General features: G+C 33.3%; 2 protein-coding genes across 2 annotated transcripts in view; both read left to right on the top strand.

The window, feature by feature from the left end:
* Positions 1 to 728, top strand: part of LOC119570120 (cytoplasmic dynein 1 light intermediate chain 2-like) — an 18227-nt gene extending 17499 nt beyond the window's left edge. The window contains exons 9-10 of the mRNA XM_037917993.1: positions 1 to 55; positions 223 to 728. The exon at positions 1 to 55 is cut by the window's left edge and continues 69 nt beyond it. Of these exons, the coding sequence (XP_037773921.1) occupies positions 1 to 55; positions 223 to 464 (297 nt within the window). The 3' untranslated portion in view covers positions 465 to 728. The remainder of the gene's footprint in view (positions 56 to 222) is intronic.
* Positions 729 to 16672: 15944 nt separating this feature from the next.
* The window catches only part of LOC119570088 (trypsin alpha-3-like), a 2051-nt gene continuing 1223 nt past the window's right edge, over positions 16673 to 17500 (top strand). The window contains exons 1-3 of the mRNA XM_037917981.1: positions 16673 to 16802; positions 17038 to 17228; positions 17388 to 17500. The exon at positions 17388 to 17500 is cut by the window's right edge and continues 58 nt beyond it. Coding sequence (XP_037773909.1) covers positions 16703 to 16802; positions 17038 to 17228; positions 17388 to 17500 — 404 coding nt within the window. The 5' untranslated portion in view covers positions 16673 to 16702. The remainder of the gene's footprint in view (positions 16803 to 17037; positions 17229 to 17387) is intronic.

Genomic DNA, 17500 nt, shown 5'->3' with positions numbered 1-17500 from the left:
CTTAGTAAGAAAACTGGAACAAATGCCCCAGTACCTGGAGCCATAAAAACTAATGGTAAGTAGCATAACATTTTTGTTACTGCTGATTTTAGTCAACTTTTTTTTCTATTTATAGAAAATAGAATAAACTGGACAAGTTTTAAGATTTGTCTTTTAAAATATTGGTTGGCACGAAAGACTTCCATAGTTTATTTTTAATGTTCCTCCATCTTTTGCTCACAGAGAAGGCTGCCATGCGATCAGATGCTGCTGCTGAGCTTGATCGTTTAGGGAAGGCCGAGAGGAAAAAAAAAAAAAAAAACGCGGATCGTGCCAAGAAGGGCCAAAAGCAGCAAAATAGTTCCTCCAGAAACTACAACTTGGGTGACTCCTCTGAATGTTTGACCTCCCAGCTTGGCTCCAGTCTACACCAAAATCTACCGTCTGTGCTATGGAAAGAGGTTGTTTGGTGCCACCTCTCCTGAACAGTCTACACGTTACAGTCAGTTTTTGGGCTAAGAGAATGGAAACACTTTTCATTTTGCTTGTACGTTCAATTGTGGTCTGGGTTGGCGTCTAGCCTGTCTGGTTTTTCCTGTCAGCGATTCTCTGGCAAGGGAATGTGAGACCTAATCTGTGGTGTAGCTTTGTTTCATAGTTTCCTTTTATGATAAAATTCATTTTTAAGATCTACCTTTATTGGAAAGGTAACCATACTGTAATAGTAATAATCAACTGTATGCATCTATAAAAAAACAAAAAAAAAACGAATGTATAAAAGACTTAAAAAATACACAATACTATCCTCTGCTTGTAATAGCATGCTGCAATCACAACCGTGTTATTGTTTGAATAATGGCACTATACCCTAAGAGTTTTCCCACAACCATTTTTATCGTGGCTTTGTCTACATGATTCAGCAGGTGTATTAGTTTCTTCTTGGTGGGGAGAGGGGGGGGGGGGGGGGGTGGGACCGAACCACGGCAGGGTGTGGAAAAACACAACCTTCCGCATCTTTACCCTATCCTGATTGTCTCTTCAATTACCCAGGTGTTATAATCTTTGTACCAAGGGGCTAATACCGTTTCTTTCAAATAACGCACTGTTGCCCCATCTAGGCGGGGGAGGGTTACTGAACAACAAGGTATGAACTGTCCCCAAGGAGCGTAGTTGTTTCCTGTAACCCATATTTTCTTGCTTATTTTTTTTATTTGTTAATTTTTTTAAATCTACTTTTGTGCTTCCAATAGCTTTTACTTTCGGGGCTCCTATGCTTGTGACCCTCAAATGTTTTTAACTCGAGCTAATCACTTTGGGGCTTTAGTTATGACTCGGCAAAAATATAACACCAGTGAAACAGATTTGTGTGTAGTGAACCTAAAAGAAAAAAAAAAAAAAAGACTGAAAGAAAGAAGTCATTGATTGAAATTACACTGCTCAGGCATATGCAATGTATTATTTCTGATGGTGGTAGCTTGGATGTTATCTTACAGGTAATATCTGTCCATCTGTGATTCATTCTTGATTAGCCTGTTGTTAATACTAAAGATGTCAAGATTACTTGTATTTTTACTTTTTCACTTTTTCCACAAATTTCTGTAGAATGAGAATTCAGGCTTCATACTATAAATTATGTGCAAAGCCATAAATCATTTGATATTTTCTGGCTATAAGACCTTTTTGTTCTGGCAGGTCAATTATCTGACTTACTGTGGCCAAGAAAACACAAAGGGCAAAAAGTTTCTAGAGCAGAATGGCAGCAATAGGGCTGTGAACACCATCAAACTGAATCATGAATATTAACCACCTTTAAGTCTACATAGAAGAGTTCCTTCCCAGTGTGACCATTGCCCAGACATTGTGAACAAGCTACTCTAAGCTAGATACAAAGGATGATATTACTCGTGGGTCAATTAACCTCATCTTTAGTCCAACATTTTCATCCTTAATGCCAAAGCTTAATAAAAAAAAAAAATTGTTTCTTTGTGTGTATATATTATATAAATATATATATATCTCATGGCTCTTAGTAATGTTCTGTCTCATCCTGAGAGTTCTCCCCAGACCTCCCTGTTCTCTTACTGAGTCATACCCTGATATTGTCTGCTTGGGCTGGAGAGAGGGATTAGTATGTGTAAAGAGGGAAAGTAACGTTTTGTCTATTAGCAGCTTTAATGATTGGGGATATTGTCTGCCTCAAATACACCAGTGAAAGCAAAGGAGTAAATGTTAGTATTACAACAGTTATTAGATTTACAATTTTTGTATTAACTTTTTTTTTCTGTTTTTTTGGACATAAATACTTGGGAAGTCTGTCTGTCCTTGTCTCTCTACCTCCTATCTCTCTACCTGTTTTTTCGTACTCCTCCCTCCCACTCCCCCCTCTTCCCCCCCCGCTCTCGCTTCTCTTTCTCTCTCTCTCCTCCCCCCCCACGCTCTCTCTTCTCTTCTTTCTTCTCTTTTTTGCTCTCTTGCTCTTTCTCTTTCTCTTTCTCTTTCTTTTCTCAATCTCTTTCACTTCTCTCCCTCCTCCCTCCTTCCTCCTCTCTATCCTTCTGATTTTCTGACAGGTTACCAGATGTAGGAATCTTCTCTGGCCAGTACCAGGGAGAGGAAGCACAATACAGAACTGGCTAGCAAGTGAAAAAAAAAAAAAAAACCTTAATAATAATCAAATACATATGCATACTCAAGACAAGCTTTACTAAGAATGGTCCATGTCCACGTGCTTGTTAGTTTCGATAATCAACCAGGCAGTCCAGAATCACCTAATTCACATATCTCGGCAACAGTACTTCACAAAACACCAACTTTATAAAAGAAATAAATAATGGTCTCGTTAATTTTAATATTTTGTGAAACTAATACGAAAATATTTATTCCTTGCATGTAGTGGAGATTGCTATGTACGGTATATTCTTTGCTTGTTAGTTATATTGATTTCCAAGTTAAGAGAATGAAAGGGACATCAAATTTTAACAGTGGATAGGTTTCAGCAACGTAATTGGGAAAGCCGTTATATTATTAGCAAGTAGATCGGGGCAAATTTCAGGTGCCACTGCAAATTTTCGTTACGAAATTGGACACCGGTTTCTAAACTCGAGATAACCTTATATAATGCTGCTGCCTGAGGAACTTGTCTAATTTTATTTAGGTGTTGCATAAAAGAACCTATGAAGATCAATCATTAAACCTTTGGAAGTTTCACTGTTTAAAGGTCTGTTTTGTTGCTAAGGTACTGCAGTGTTTATATGATTTTTTTATTTTTCAAAAAAAAGAAAGATTAGTTTAATCAAATTCCTTTGTATTATAGGATTATTTTCTCATTTCGCCATAGTAGAAAATTGTAAAAATATGGAAATATAAAATTTGTGATAACTTCTGACTTTGTTTGACTAAAACCATTCCCACATTGTTGCTGGTATTTAGGCTAGGTTTGGAGATTTTGCAGCCCTTTGGAAAATCTTAAGCACACTCCATTTAGCCTCGGTTACTTCTGAATTGCAGTAGGAACTAACAAATATTTCTTTCCCCATCGGGGTTTCATACAACAATAGGTATAATAAATAGAATCACACTCAAGATCCCTTTTATATATACACTAGGCAAAATAGCTTGTTGCTACCCTAATTGGATTAACCAAATGTTACATTATATTCCATGCAAACTATAAAGATGGTCAAGATGGACTCTTCCCTCTGGACTTCATATACAGAGTTTTAAATATTAAAGAAAAGGGAAACAAAAATACTCAAGAGAAGTTGAAGCCTTTTAGACCAGATTATAAGCTATCATTATTTTTTATACAACCTGGTAAAATGAACTGAAAATATTCCCCAAGTTTAATCTGGTATGAAGAACAAAACAAAACACAAACAATCAAGTAACTGTTATCACAACATATGAGGATCTTATAAAGTCAGTGAAATGAAGTCCTACCTGTATACAATAAAGGAAATTTGGCGAAAATACAGAATACATCAGATCACATAATACCAATAAATTATCACAAAACAGGAAAGTTCTCTAACAAAAAGTCTTAAGAGAGAGAGGGCTTTTTGACAGGAAATAAAGTACAAAGGAAAAAATGTACAACATGAATAGAGAGACGAGGGATAAGTCAAACTAACCAGGAAATATAATGGTACTGTTCAGATAAGGGTCTAAACAACATAGAGGAGACATTGCGAAAGAATTCATGGGACAAATAGCTTAACAAATGATGACAAGCAATTCTAAAGCCTGAAAATTACATCCATGTTGAAACGGCGCATGCCACAGACATCCAATGGGCATGGCACTGATAAAAGCAAACAACTCGGTACTAATGAAACCAACACATTAAGCCACCGAAGAAACAACAGATGGCAGGAAAATGAAGTAAAAAACATCCCGCTAAAAGAAAACAAAAAAGCGTTTGGAGAAAATAATCACAGTAAATGAAATAGTGAAGGAAAGCAGGGCTACTATCATAAGATGAAATATTTAAAGAACCAATAACATCAGATAATTTGGAGGTGAACGAAAGAAAAGGAAGCAGATACGCATGGTACTTAGTGAGGAAAGAGATATCAAGAGAGAGAGAGAAGAGACAGAGACAGAGACAGAGAGAGAGAGAGAGAGAGAGGGCAGAAGGAGAGAGAGAGAGAGAGAGTGAGAGAGAGAGAGAGTGAGAGAGAGAGAGAGAAGAGAGAGAGAGAGAGGGGGGGGGGAGAGTCCGAATAACATTTTCTAAATTGGCGAGAATCTATTTCAAGAGAAACCTTTCCCATTACGTACGTGGTGAAGATAAATCATTCCTTGACTTTTTGCACTTACACCTGTAATGTTATTTTACTTTTGTTATCGCATTCCTGATAACGAGGCCGATATTTGCAGGATATCTTTGTACATTCCTGTGAGGGAACCCTCTTTTCCTGTTATTTTCTGCAAGTACTTAATTGTGGGACAGACTAAAACGAATGACAAGAATAACACTGTAAACAGTGGGATGATACTTTTTTGTGCAAAAACAAAGAGGAATGTCAGTGTTTCAGTGTTCTGAAAGTGGATGTCAGTTTTTCCAGTGTTCTGAAATTGGAATGTCATGTGTTTCCAATATTCCAAAAGTGGAATTTCAAGTGTTTTTCCAGTGTTCTGAAAAGTTGGAATGTCATATTTTTTCCAGTGCTAAGAGAACGGAATGTCAGTGTATCCAGTGCTAAGAGAGCGGAATGTCAGTATTTCCAGTACTAAAAAAGCGGAATGTCAGTGTCAGTTCTATCTTTATCTTTATCATCCTTGCATACCCAACCCCCTTCTTCGCGTTTATCATCAAGTTTCACTGCCTTTCCCTTCAGTAGTCAGCCCTTGCTTACATTTACAATGCTTGTATGGAAAGCTAGTTAATAACACCTTGTCCAGCCATTGTTTTCTCCCCAAAGCCGTTAGTTTCAAGCCTGGGCGGGAGCAGAGACGTAGCTATGGGAGGAAAATGGCGCCGTTATACAGGGCGAATTTTCTCCACCTCAAGTGATGCCTGACAAAGGAGAAAACTCGGAAGTTTATTAGAATAGATGAATAAAATAAATATATAATTTAGGATCACTTGACAGATAATTGTATTACGACGAATGCCCAACGGATGGCTGTATAATCTTTAGACAGAAGAGGTGGAGTCTCTTGTCAGAGGATAATAAGAAGTGCAAATTATTTTTGGCAAATTGTTTAATTTTACGTGTATCTCCAAGCTCAAATAGGTAAATAATATATTAAGGCGGTTTCCCTTCGGAGACATTACAGACATTAGACACTGAAGTACAAATCCAGACAAAGGCTATTGTGTTAAGCTTCGAAGCCCTTCCGACATATACATCAAGATCACATCACTTGGACGTTAGAGACGGAAGGCGAAACATGGCAGGGGTTTTGACCGTGAATCTACAGTGTACGTTTTCCGTCTATCGTTTATATATATATATATATATATATATATATATATATATATATATATATATATATAATATATATATATATAATATACACCCACACACACAACAACACACGATATATATCTTATAATTATATATATATATACATATATATATAATATAGTAGATTATACTAGATTGATATATATATATTATATATATATATATACTACATATATAAGTCTCTATATATCATATATCTATATATATAATATATATATGCATCTCATTGTATATATATATAATATTTTATATATGTGGACAATGGGTGTGTATATATATATATATATATTCAACTCATATCTATATATCTCTCTCGATCTATAATCTAGCTATCCAGGTTATTATCTATGCATAGTCTCGATGGTGTATCACATATGTAATATCTCTACATATTACATATGTTTATATGTTTATATATAGTATGTCTATCTATCTATGTATTCATTATATATATCCATATATATATATATATATAACATAATATATATATATAGATATATTATATATATCACATACATAGCCTATATATATATAATATATATATATAATATATATATATATATATATATATATGGTAGAGAAATTTGCAATGTACAAACTAGATTTATGCACTGCGGGTTTTCTACCATAGGATCAATACGGAAGAGTGTTTTACCATTCATCACACACACCCACACCTACACAAACACACACACACACACACACACACACACACCACACACACACGAACACACACACTACCACACACACACACCCACAACACACGCACACCACACACACTATATATATATATATATAATATATATATATATATTATATATATATATTTATTTTTTTATTTATTATTTATTTATTTTCTTTATGTATGGACCTCTATACACATATGTATATCTCTGTATTTTATATAATGTATATATAACTTATGTATAACTAGATCTATTTATCTGTGTGTGTGTATAATATATATATTATATAATATATATATATATATATTATATATATATTATAATATGTATTTTATATGTATAATATAATATATATATCTATATAATATATATATATATCTATAACTATATATATATGTAAATGTATCATCACTGGTCATGTACAACCTTACCACACACACCCACACACACACATACCACCACACACAACACCCACACACAGACAAACCCACACACACACACACACACTACACACACATATGTATATATATATATATATATATTATATATATATATCTATATATACACACACACACATAGATTAGAAAATAATATATATATATATATATTATATAAATATATATTATATATATATATTATCTATATCATCTATATATAATCTATATATTATATAGATAGTATAATATATATATTTCACACATGATCACACACGCTGATGTTATGTCGACAAACAGATCAATGGATAGATAGATAGGTGTAAAGAGAGATAGACTAAAGGACAGAAATAACAAGAAACAGAAGAATTAAAGGTTGAAGAAGAGAAATGATACACGAAAGAGAGAAACAGCAGAAAAGTATATAAACCAAGCTGTCGTTATTTTCCTTACACTTAAAAAAGTGATGGTGTAAAAAAATAATCCTTTGTCATGAATGGAAATAACGATAAACTGTTGAAATCATGCCAATGGAAATGTAGATTATGTAATATAAAAGATACATAATTTTGAATTGTGTGTTCAGTAGCAACTAACATATGCGACGGTTATTTTATGTACCATAGAGTTAAGGGCACTTATTCACTTTACGTGGATTTCCCCATATTTGCTAAAGGCTATTTACCAACATGATTACGTGCATACATTCATATATACTCGTATTTGAATACAGACACAACACAGTAAGAAACACCACACATGGTTTTTAAAAAAAAAAAAAATAATATTCATACATACACACCATACATACATACATATACATATATTATATATATTTATTAAATATATATATATATATATATATATATATATATATATATATATACATATATATATATATATATATATATGTGTGTGTGTGTGTGTGTGTGTGTGTGTGTGTGTGTGTGTGTGTGTGTGTATGTACGATGTGTACACACGCACACATACATACACATACAAACACGTGGATGCATAAAAATCTGTAGAAAGAGATATAGACAGATATAGATATATACATACATATATACATATTGCATGCACACACACACACACACACACACACGCACACACACACGCACCCACACGACCACGCTACAACAGGGAGACAACACGACACACACACGCACACACACACACACACACACACAACACACCCACACAGCACACACATATATATATATAGGTATATAATATATATATATATAATGATATAATATATATACACACACCTACATATATATATATATATAATATATATTATATATATATATATATATATATAATATATATCACATACATACATACATGCAATACACCACCACACACACAAAGCACCACACACACACACACCACACACACCACACCACAAAAAACACACACACAAACACACACAAAACACACAAAAACACCACACCCCACACACACACACACACAACACACACCACACAACACACACATATTTTTAATATATATTATTTTATAATATATATATATATGTATGTATATAATATATCTACATACACACCACCCCAACACACCACACACACACACACACACCACACACACCCCCAAACCCACAAACACACAAAACCACACCAACACAACCACACACCACACCCACACACACACAAAAACAAACACACAATATAATATTATATATATATATATTTAAATATATAAAATATATATAGTATGTATAAAATTTATATCTACATACAACACACCACACACACACACCACAACACACACCACACACACACCACACACCCCAAAACACACACACACACAACACAAATAAAAACCGAAATTCTATACTCACACCCCCAACACACACACACCACATTATTATATATATATATACTTTTATATAATATATATTATATTAAAATATATATATATATATATATATACATAATACACACAAAAACCCCAACACAAAAAACACACAACACAAAATTTCACAAAAACTATTTTTTTTAAAACTAAATAAAAATTTTAAAACATAAAATGGTGTCTTTTTGTAATTTTAATTGCAAATCATAAAAAGAAATTTATGAAGTATCTCTTCTTTTAACGGTAGTTCATTCGACCCGCCGTGGTCCAGCTGATACTTAATTGTAGTTTCTGTTGTGGCTTTTGGGAGTGAGTACGGGTATTTCCCCAGTTCCTTTCCACGGAGAGTGCGGTGGCCCTTTTTTAGGTAATTATTCTCTCTATTTATCCGACTTGGGCCCAGCACTGATTTGGGCTGGTTTGGGCCCCCACGGCTAGGTAAAAATAAAGGGTGAATTCCTCCCCAAGGGAACAACGCGGCGGGGGTGACTCAAAACCCTCAAATTCAGATTGCCGTCGTGACAGCCTTGACGACGCTCAACCTTCGGCCCCCGGGGCCTTATGCATAGGTTAGGGTGTTATATTATTTATACATATTCATTGTTTATATGTTATATATAGTATGTTATCTATCATGTTTTCCTTTAATATATTACATATATATAATATAATATATATATATATATAATATAATATATTTTATAATATAAATATTTTTGGGGTAGAGAAATTTGCAATGTACAAGCTAGATTTATGCATTGCGGGTTTTCTACCATAGGATCAATACGGAAGAGTGTTTTACCATTCATCACACACACCCACACCCACACCTATAGAAAGCAACGAGGGTAATAATAATGAGGACGATAATACGTGAAAACCTAGTAAGTCGTGATTAATTAATAATGAGGATTTTTACAAAAAGTAAGACTTTTAATAATAATGATAAGATATTGTATAATAAAATTATAATGAGGGTTTTAAATGTAAAATGACGTAATATTAATAATGAAAATATCAATAATGATTATAATGATAATAATAATGAAAAGAGTAATGATAATAATAACTATGATAATAATAATCATAATGATAATTCATACATAACAATAATTAATAAAATACATGATGATGATAATATTCGTGACGGTAACAATACAACTATTCATTAGAAGGAATTTTTAAGTCGCTTGGCCAATTTTTGAAAATAAGGGGGAAGAAAAAAATGTTAAGAAAGGTCTTGCAAAAAAAAAAAATTATATATATATTAATATATATATATATAATATATATTTATATATATAATATTATTATATTTTTATTATGTAGTTCTTGCAAATCTCTATGAGCCATGAATAGTAACAAAAAAATTTAAAATAAAATTATTTAACCCAAAAAACACACAATAGCGCATTATTGGGGAATATGTACATTTTCTGTTCGAAACCCCATATCCATTCTGTTGCATATTGGGAGGAAATTCCTTGTTCATTAGTGATGAAGAAGCCTAAATTTTGAAGGCCTGCGTTTACTCTGTTTTCTCCAATTTTTAGTAGAAAAAATGTTAATTCAACATACAAGCTAATTACGAAGAGCTTAAAAACGAAAAAAAACGTGCTAAAATTAAGACACACATGCAAAGTTTAAAGGGTTCATAATGTCAGTTTATGTAAGGTATACCGGGGTTTTAACAGTGAAAAAAAGCGGGACATATAAAGACTCCCTTGCGGAAAACAGGAAGCAGTAGGGGACCATGGCACCCGAACACTGTGAGCGCCGGCGGTGGCGATGAGGGGGGTTGTCTCCCAAAGCAGCGCCTCCCACTTGAAGGGCTCGTTCCCTTCGTCAGTAAGTCTCTTGGTTTGAAAGTAATAAGTTTTTGACGTTGCTTGGCTCTTTCTTTTGTCACTAAGTTTTTTTGGTTTATTTTTCGTCACCCTCTTTCTTTACTTTTTTTTTTTACGTTACGCCCCCGTTTCCCCTTTTAAAACCCACTTTGAAAATATTTCTTGTTGCTCTTGACTAGGGCATCTCATTTTTTCCTTTGATAATAGTTCATATTAAAAACAATTTTTCATTTGCAGCGAGCCTCGCGTGAATTTCAAAGACACGTGCAGGTGGGGCAGAAGGCCGCCTTGGACGGGGCGGGGTGACCACGGGCGTAAACGGTGCCGTGGCAAGCGGCGCGATGTACGGGTCGCAGCAGTTTTGGGGCGGACCCCTGATCAACGACCGTAGCCCACCGCCGCCCTTTGCACGAATGAGCACGAGTGGGAGGGAAATGAGTGAGGGAAAGGAAGCAAGGAAATGAAAGACATAAGTGCAAAGCAGCTTCATTATGGGATGATTAGAAAAAACGGTGTTTCTATTATAGAAGAGTGATTAGGGCGGTGGGATAATGTGTTTCTTTGCAGAGATGAGAGCGTCTGACCTGCCCATCCGTCTGGCGAACACGGCTGAGCACTTCCTAGAGGCAGTGTTGTCACAGGTCCGTGTTGAATCATCGAGCATCCAAACTACACCCGGGGGAAACGAGTTTAAAACACATCGCTCCATTAAACGTCACGCCAGTCAAGGTGAGAAAAATTTGCATTGCGTTGAAGCGATGAACATGGTAAATACGTATTGCACTCTTTGAGAACAAGTTTATCCAGTAGGTTTTTTAGTTATTAAGAAAACATTGTTACCCCGGGGATTTTTTCTTTTTTTCAGGTGAGCGACACAGTGTTTCCGTGGGGCTGCCGCCCTCCCACCCCTTTCGCCCCGGCCCCGACGGCCATGTGACAGGTTTGGGGAAACCCCCAGCTCCGGAGGCTCGTCTTTAGACACTCTGAGGGGGAAATCGACGTCACGGGGAGTAGGAATGCGGATGTTCTGTGGACAGTGGATATGAATCACATTGTAAATAAGTATTTTTTTCTGTCTACGGACTTAGATTTTTTTTGTTTTGAAATAAATGAGATTTAAACTTGACTATTAAACTCCTAAACGTTGGCAACTGAACGCAGGTGCTGTCGAACACCCCGTGTCAATCGGGCAGTTACGGGAAGCGCCATTGAAGAACCCTGTTGTGCGCCGGAAGTTGGGGAAGGACTATGCCAGGGAGACTCCCGGCGGCCCCCTTTGGGGGTCAAGGCGGAGGCGGAAACTACGACCGGGGGTGGGGCGCAGGCATGCATTTGGGGGCTCATGAATGACGAAATAATTCTCTGCTTTATAAAAAAGGTGGAATCAAGGGCTTAGACCACAGTAAGTGATCTAAAAGATTTGCGAAAAAAATCTTACAGCATATTTGCCATTTCCTTGAAAAAATTTTTAAGCGATGACCATGGGCTCACTTGCAATTAATTTACCGACACAACGGGGTGGTGAGCTGGGGGTATGGGTGCGGAGCTGAAGGGTAAACCCCCGGGGTACACCCGCGTCAACAGCTACCTCGACGGATCAAGAGAAAAACAGCCGATGGCGTTTATGCAGAGGAATGCGTTCTAGTCCTGCCCTCGTACTCTTCACCCCCCCGCCAGTCCGGTGTAAGGGAAAAAAGCGAGACGCAATAACATCAAAACAAAAGTGCTTTAAACCTAAATCTCCGAAATCGAATAAGATAATATAAAGTTTTAGAATAAACCCAAAGTTAACATCTTTTATCATTATCTTCCCAAAGGTAAATTTTTTAAAGCTTGCCATACAGAATATTAAACGAAAAACGTTTTTTAAAAGGTTTTAAAGATCACGAAAAGGAAAAAAACCAAGATACGTTTTTTTCCTTACACTTAAAAGGTATGGGGTAAAAAAAAATTCCAATTCTGTTTTCATGATGGACAAAATGATAAAACCATATGATTTAAAGGTAAGAAAATGATAACAAATTATTTTTGGGAATAGATGATGTAATACTCGAGAACAATTTTAAGAGAATATTCAAATTATGCCCAAAACGGTAAAAATAAAAATCGTTACAAACTAATTGTGATGGCATCAATGAAATATAAAAGTAACAAAAAATGTGAAAAATTTTAAAAAAAACATTTTTTTGAATTTATTCAGGGACGTATTAATTATTTATCTAAACAAAGGCTTTTTTTAGGGCGCATGTGGCTAAACGGAATTTTTACTTTCCCCGGATTTGCCAAAATTTCTTAAGCATATTTTTTAACTTTAATTTCGCGCCCTTCAAAGTATTTGGATTTTAAAAAATACATTTAAACTTTAGATACTTTAATAGAACATACAATTCATATATATTTATATAGTAAGCGTGTGTTAAAAATGTAAATGTATATGCCTGTCTGTATGTAAACATAACACGCAGGCACACATACCACCTAACACACAAACACGTACACAAGCAACACACCAAAACACACACAAAACACATACACACACATTATATATTTATTTATATAATATAAATATATATATATATAATAATATATAGTAAATGAATATAACCTTTTTACTGCACACACACATACACACACACACCACACACACAACATGGCAAATATAATACATATATATATGGATAATAAATATATAATAATATATTTATAATAATATGCATGTACATATATTATATAATATATATTATATATATATATATATATATAATTTTAAAATTTTAATAATTAATGTAAAGAGAGAGATGGAGATAGATATAAATGCAAACAAAACTTACTATTTTATGTACACACAACCCCCCACACACATACATATACATTATATACATATATAATATATATATATATATATAATATATATATATATAATATATATATTATATAATATATGTTTTAACACACACACACACACACACACACACACACACACACACACACACATATATATATATATATATATTAATATATAGATATATTAGATATAAAATTTATATATATATATATATGTTAACATACATATAATATATAATATAATATATATAAAATATATATAAAATATATATTATATATATTTATGCATATATATATATATTATAGTATATATATATATATATTATTTTAAATATATATATATATTATTATAATATACATATATACTACTATAGACGTATCATATTTATATATCGTAAAAAACATACATTCATATATGAAACACCCCAACAAAACCCACACACACACACACACATACACACACGCACACACACGCCTGCACACACATACACACACTGTAACTCAGCTTTAATATGTAATGTACTGAAATATGCAATCAATATATTATATATATATATTAATATATATATATTATATAGTATATATATATAATTGTATGTATTTTATAATAATACATATATTATGAATATATAAAATATATATATTTATATATTATATATATATTATATATATATAATTGTACAAAATATTTTATATATATATATATAATATATATATATATATATATATAAAATATATATATTATATATATATATATATGCAAAACAAAACCCCAAACAAATACATATGTATAATATATATATATATAATATATATCATATAAAATATATATATAAAATAATTTTATGCACACTACACACACATAAATATATATAAAATATATATTTTAATTATTATATTATATATATATTTTGTACATATTTTATATATATATATATATATATATATATTATATAATCATATATTAATATATACTATGTGCATATATACATATACACATTGTAAAAATGTATACATAATATGTGTGTGGACATATATGTATATATGTTTATATTATAATATTACATATATATATGTGTATATATATATAATATTATATATTATATATAATATATATATTATATATATGTAGTTTTTGTATGTGTTTTTTTCTATGTATCTTGAGTTTAACCGTTCAAAACATAATATAATATAATATATATATTATATAGTATATAATATATATATATATATATATATATAAAATTATATATGTATATAGTATATATACTTTTAAAATATATTATATCTATATATATATATATTATATTTTGTATAATGTATATATACATATATAATATATATATATATAATCATATTATATTATATATATTATTTTAAGGCCGCGGTGGCCGAATGGTTAGAGCGTCGGACTCAAGACTGGCACGACGGCAATCTGAATTCGAGGGTTCGAGTCACCGACCGGCGCGTTTTTCCCCTTTGGGGAAAGGGAACTTCACCTCGATTGCCTGCCTAGCCGCTGGAGGGGTGGCCAGCCAAGTCAAGTGCTGGTCCCAAGCCCGGATAAATAGAGAAAATAATTCCCTAAAAGGTACCACCGGCACTCTCCGTGGAAAGGAATGGGGACCTACCCCGTACTCACTCCAAGAGCATCACAACATGAAAACTACAATTGAGTCTAAAGCTGTGACCACGGCGGCTCAGACATGAACCTACCGTTAAAAGAAAGAAATAATATTATATATGGTTTTGTTTTGGTGTTCTATAAACATTTAGTGACTTAAGGAGTACAGACAAAATAAACAACTGAAATTTATTATACACACATGCATATAAGATATATATAATTATAGAATAATATAGATTATATTATTATTATAGCATATAAGATATACATCAAAACACACACACACACACACACACACCACACACACAACACACATACCACAACAATACACAACACATAAACACACCCCACACCACAACACACACATATATATATATGATATAATAGATATATATATATAATATATATATATGTATATATATATATATATATATATATATATATATATATATATGATTTTTTAAAACTTAAATTTAAATCTTATGTTCATAATAATGATGTCTATATTGTAATTCTGCAATTGCAATAACCTACGATAATATCTACTGGAAGCAACGAGGGTAATAATAATGAGGACGATAATACGTGAAAACCTAGTAAGTCGTGATTGATGTAATAATGATGATAAGGATATTATAAAAAGTAATGATCATAATAATAATAATAATAACGATATTAATATTAAGAATAATTATAATGATGATGTAATGATAATGATGACAGCAATATTAATAATGAAAATATTAATAATGATAATGATAATAATAATAATGACAGTAATAATCATAATGGTAGCAATAATGATAATATTCATAATATTAACAATATTGGTATTACAAATGAAAATAATAACAATAATAATAATGATAATGATAATTATTATAATGATTAATGAGAAAAGTAATAGAGATTTAAAGTTATTGCTAAAAAAAGAAAAGAAAAGAAAAAAAGGAAGAAGAAAAATAAAGAAAGAAAAAAAGAAGAAGAAAAAGAAAGAAAGAAAAAAAGAAGAAAAAATATATATTGCAGGTTCTTGCTAAATGTCTATGAGCTATGAATAAATAACAAGAAAATTAAAGGAATATATCTAAGCACAAAATACACACATACGCGCATTACGTTGGAATATGTACAATTTCTGTTCGAAACCCCATATCCATTTTCTTGATCACTAGTGATGAAGAGGCCTAAATTTTGAAGGCCTGCGTTTACTCTGTTTTCTCCAATTTTTAGTAGAAAAAATGTTAATTCCAACATACGAAGCTAATTACGAAGAGTTTAAAAAAGAAACAAAACGTGCTACAGTTATGGTTCACACGTGCAAAGCTTAACGTTCACTAAAGTCAGTTTATGTAAGGTCCATACACAGGTGTTGACAGTGAAAAGAGCTGCCGGTACATATAAGACTGCCTTGCTGGAACAGGAAGCAGTAGCGACCATGGCACCCCGAACACTCGTGAGCGTCCTGACGGTGGCGATGATGGGGGTTGTCTCCCAAGCAGCGCCTCCCCACTTGAACGGCTCGCTTCCCTTCGTCAGTAAGTCTCTTTGGTTGAAAGTAATAAGTTTTTGACGTTGCTTGGCTCTTTTCGTTTGTCACTAAGTCTTTTGGTTATTTTCGTCACCATCTTATCTTTACATTTTTTTTTACGTTACGCTCTCGTTTGCCATTTAAAACCACTTTGAAAATAGTTTCTTGTTCGCTCTTGACTATGGCATCTCAGTTTTCCTTTGATAATAGGCTTCATATTAAAAACAATGTTTCACTTGCAGTCGAGCCTCGCGTGAACTTCGACGACACGTGCAGGTGTGGGCAGAAGGCCGCCTCTAGGATCGTGGGCGGGGTGACCACGGGCGTGAACGAGTGGCCGTGGCAAGCGGCGCTGATGTACGGGTCGCAGCAGTTCTGCGGCGGATCCCTGATCAACGACCGATACGTCCTGACCGCCGCCCATTGCACCGAAGTGAGCACGGAGTGGGAGGGAAATGAGTGAGGGAAAGGAAGCAAGGAGAATGCAAGACATAAGTGCAAAGTCAGCTTCATTCATAGGGATGTTTAGATAAAACGGTGTTTCTATTCATAGCAAGAGTATGGCAGTGGTGGTAATGTGATTTCTTTGCAGAGCATGAGAGCGTCTGACCTGACCATCCGTCTGGCCGAACACAGGCTGAGCACTTCCTCAGAGAGCAGTGTTGTTAGCAGGTCCGTGTCTAAGATCATCGAGCATCCGAACTA

The sequence above is a fragment of the Penaeus monodon genome, chromosome 4 (genome assembly GCF_015228065.2).
Source record: "Penaeus monodon isolate SGIC_2016 chromosome 4, NSTDA_Pmon_1, whole genome shotgun sequence".
Taxonomy (NCBI): domain Eukaryota; kingdom Metazoa; phylum Arthropoda; class Malacostraca; order Decapoda; family Penaeidae; genus Penaeus; species Penaeus monodon.
This window is presented reverse-complemented; position numbering and strand designations above follow the sequence as displayed.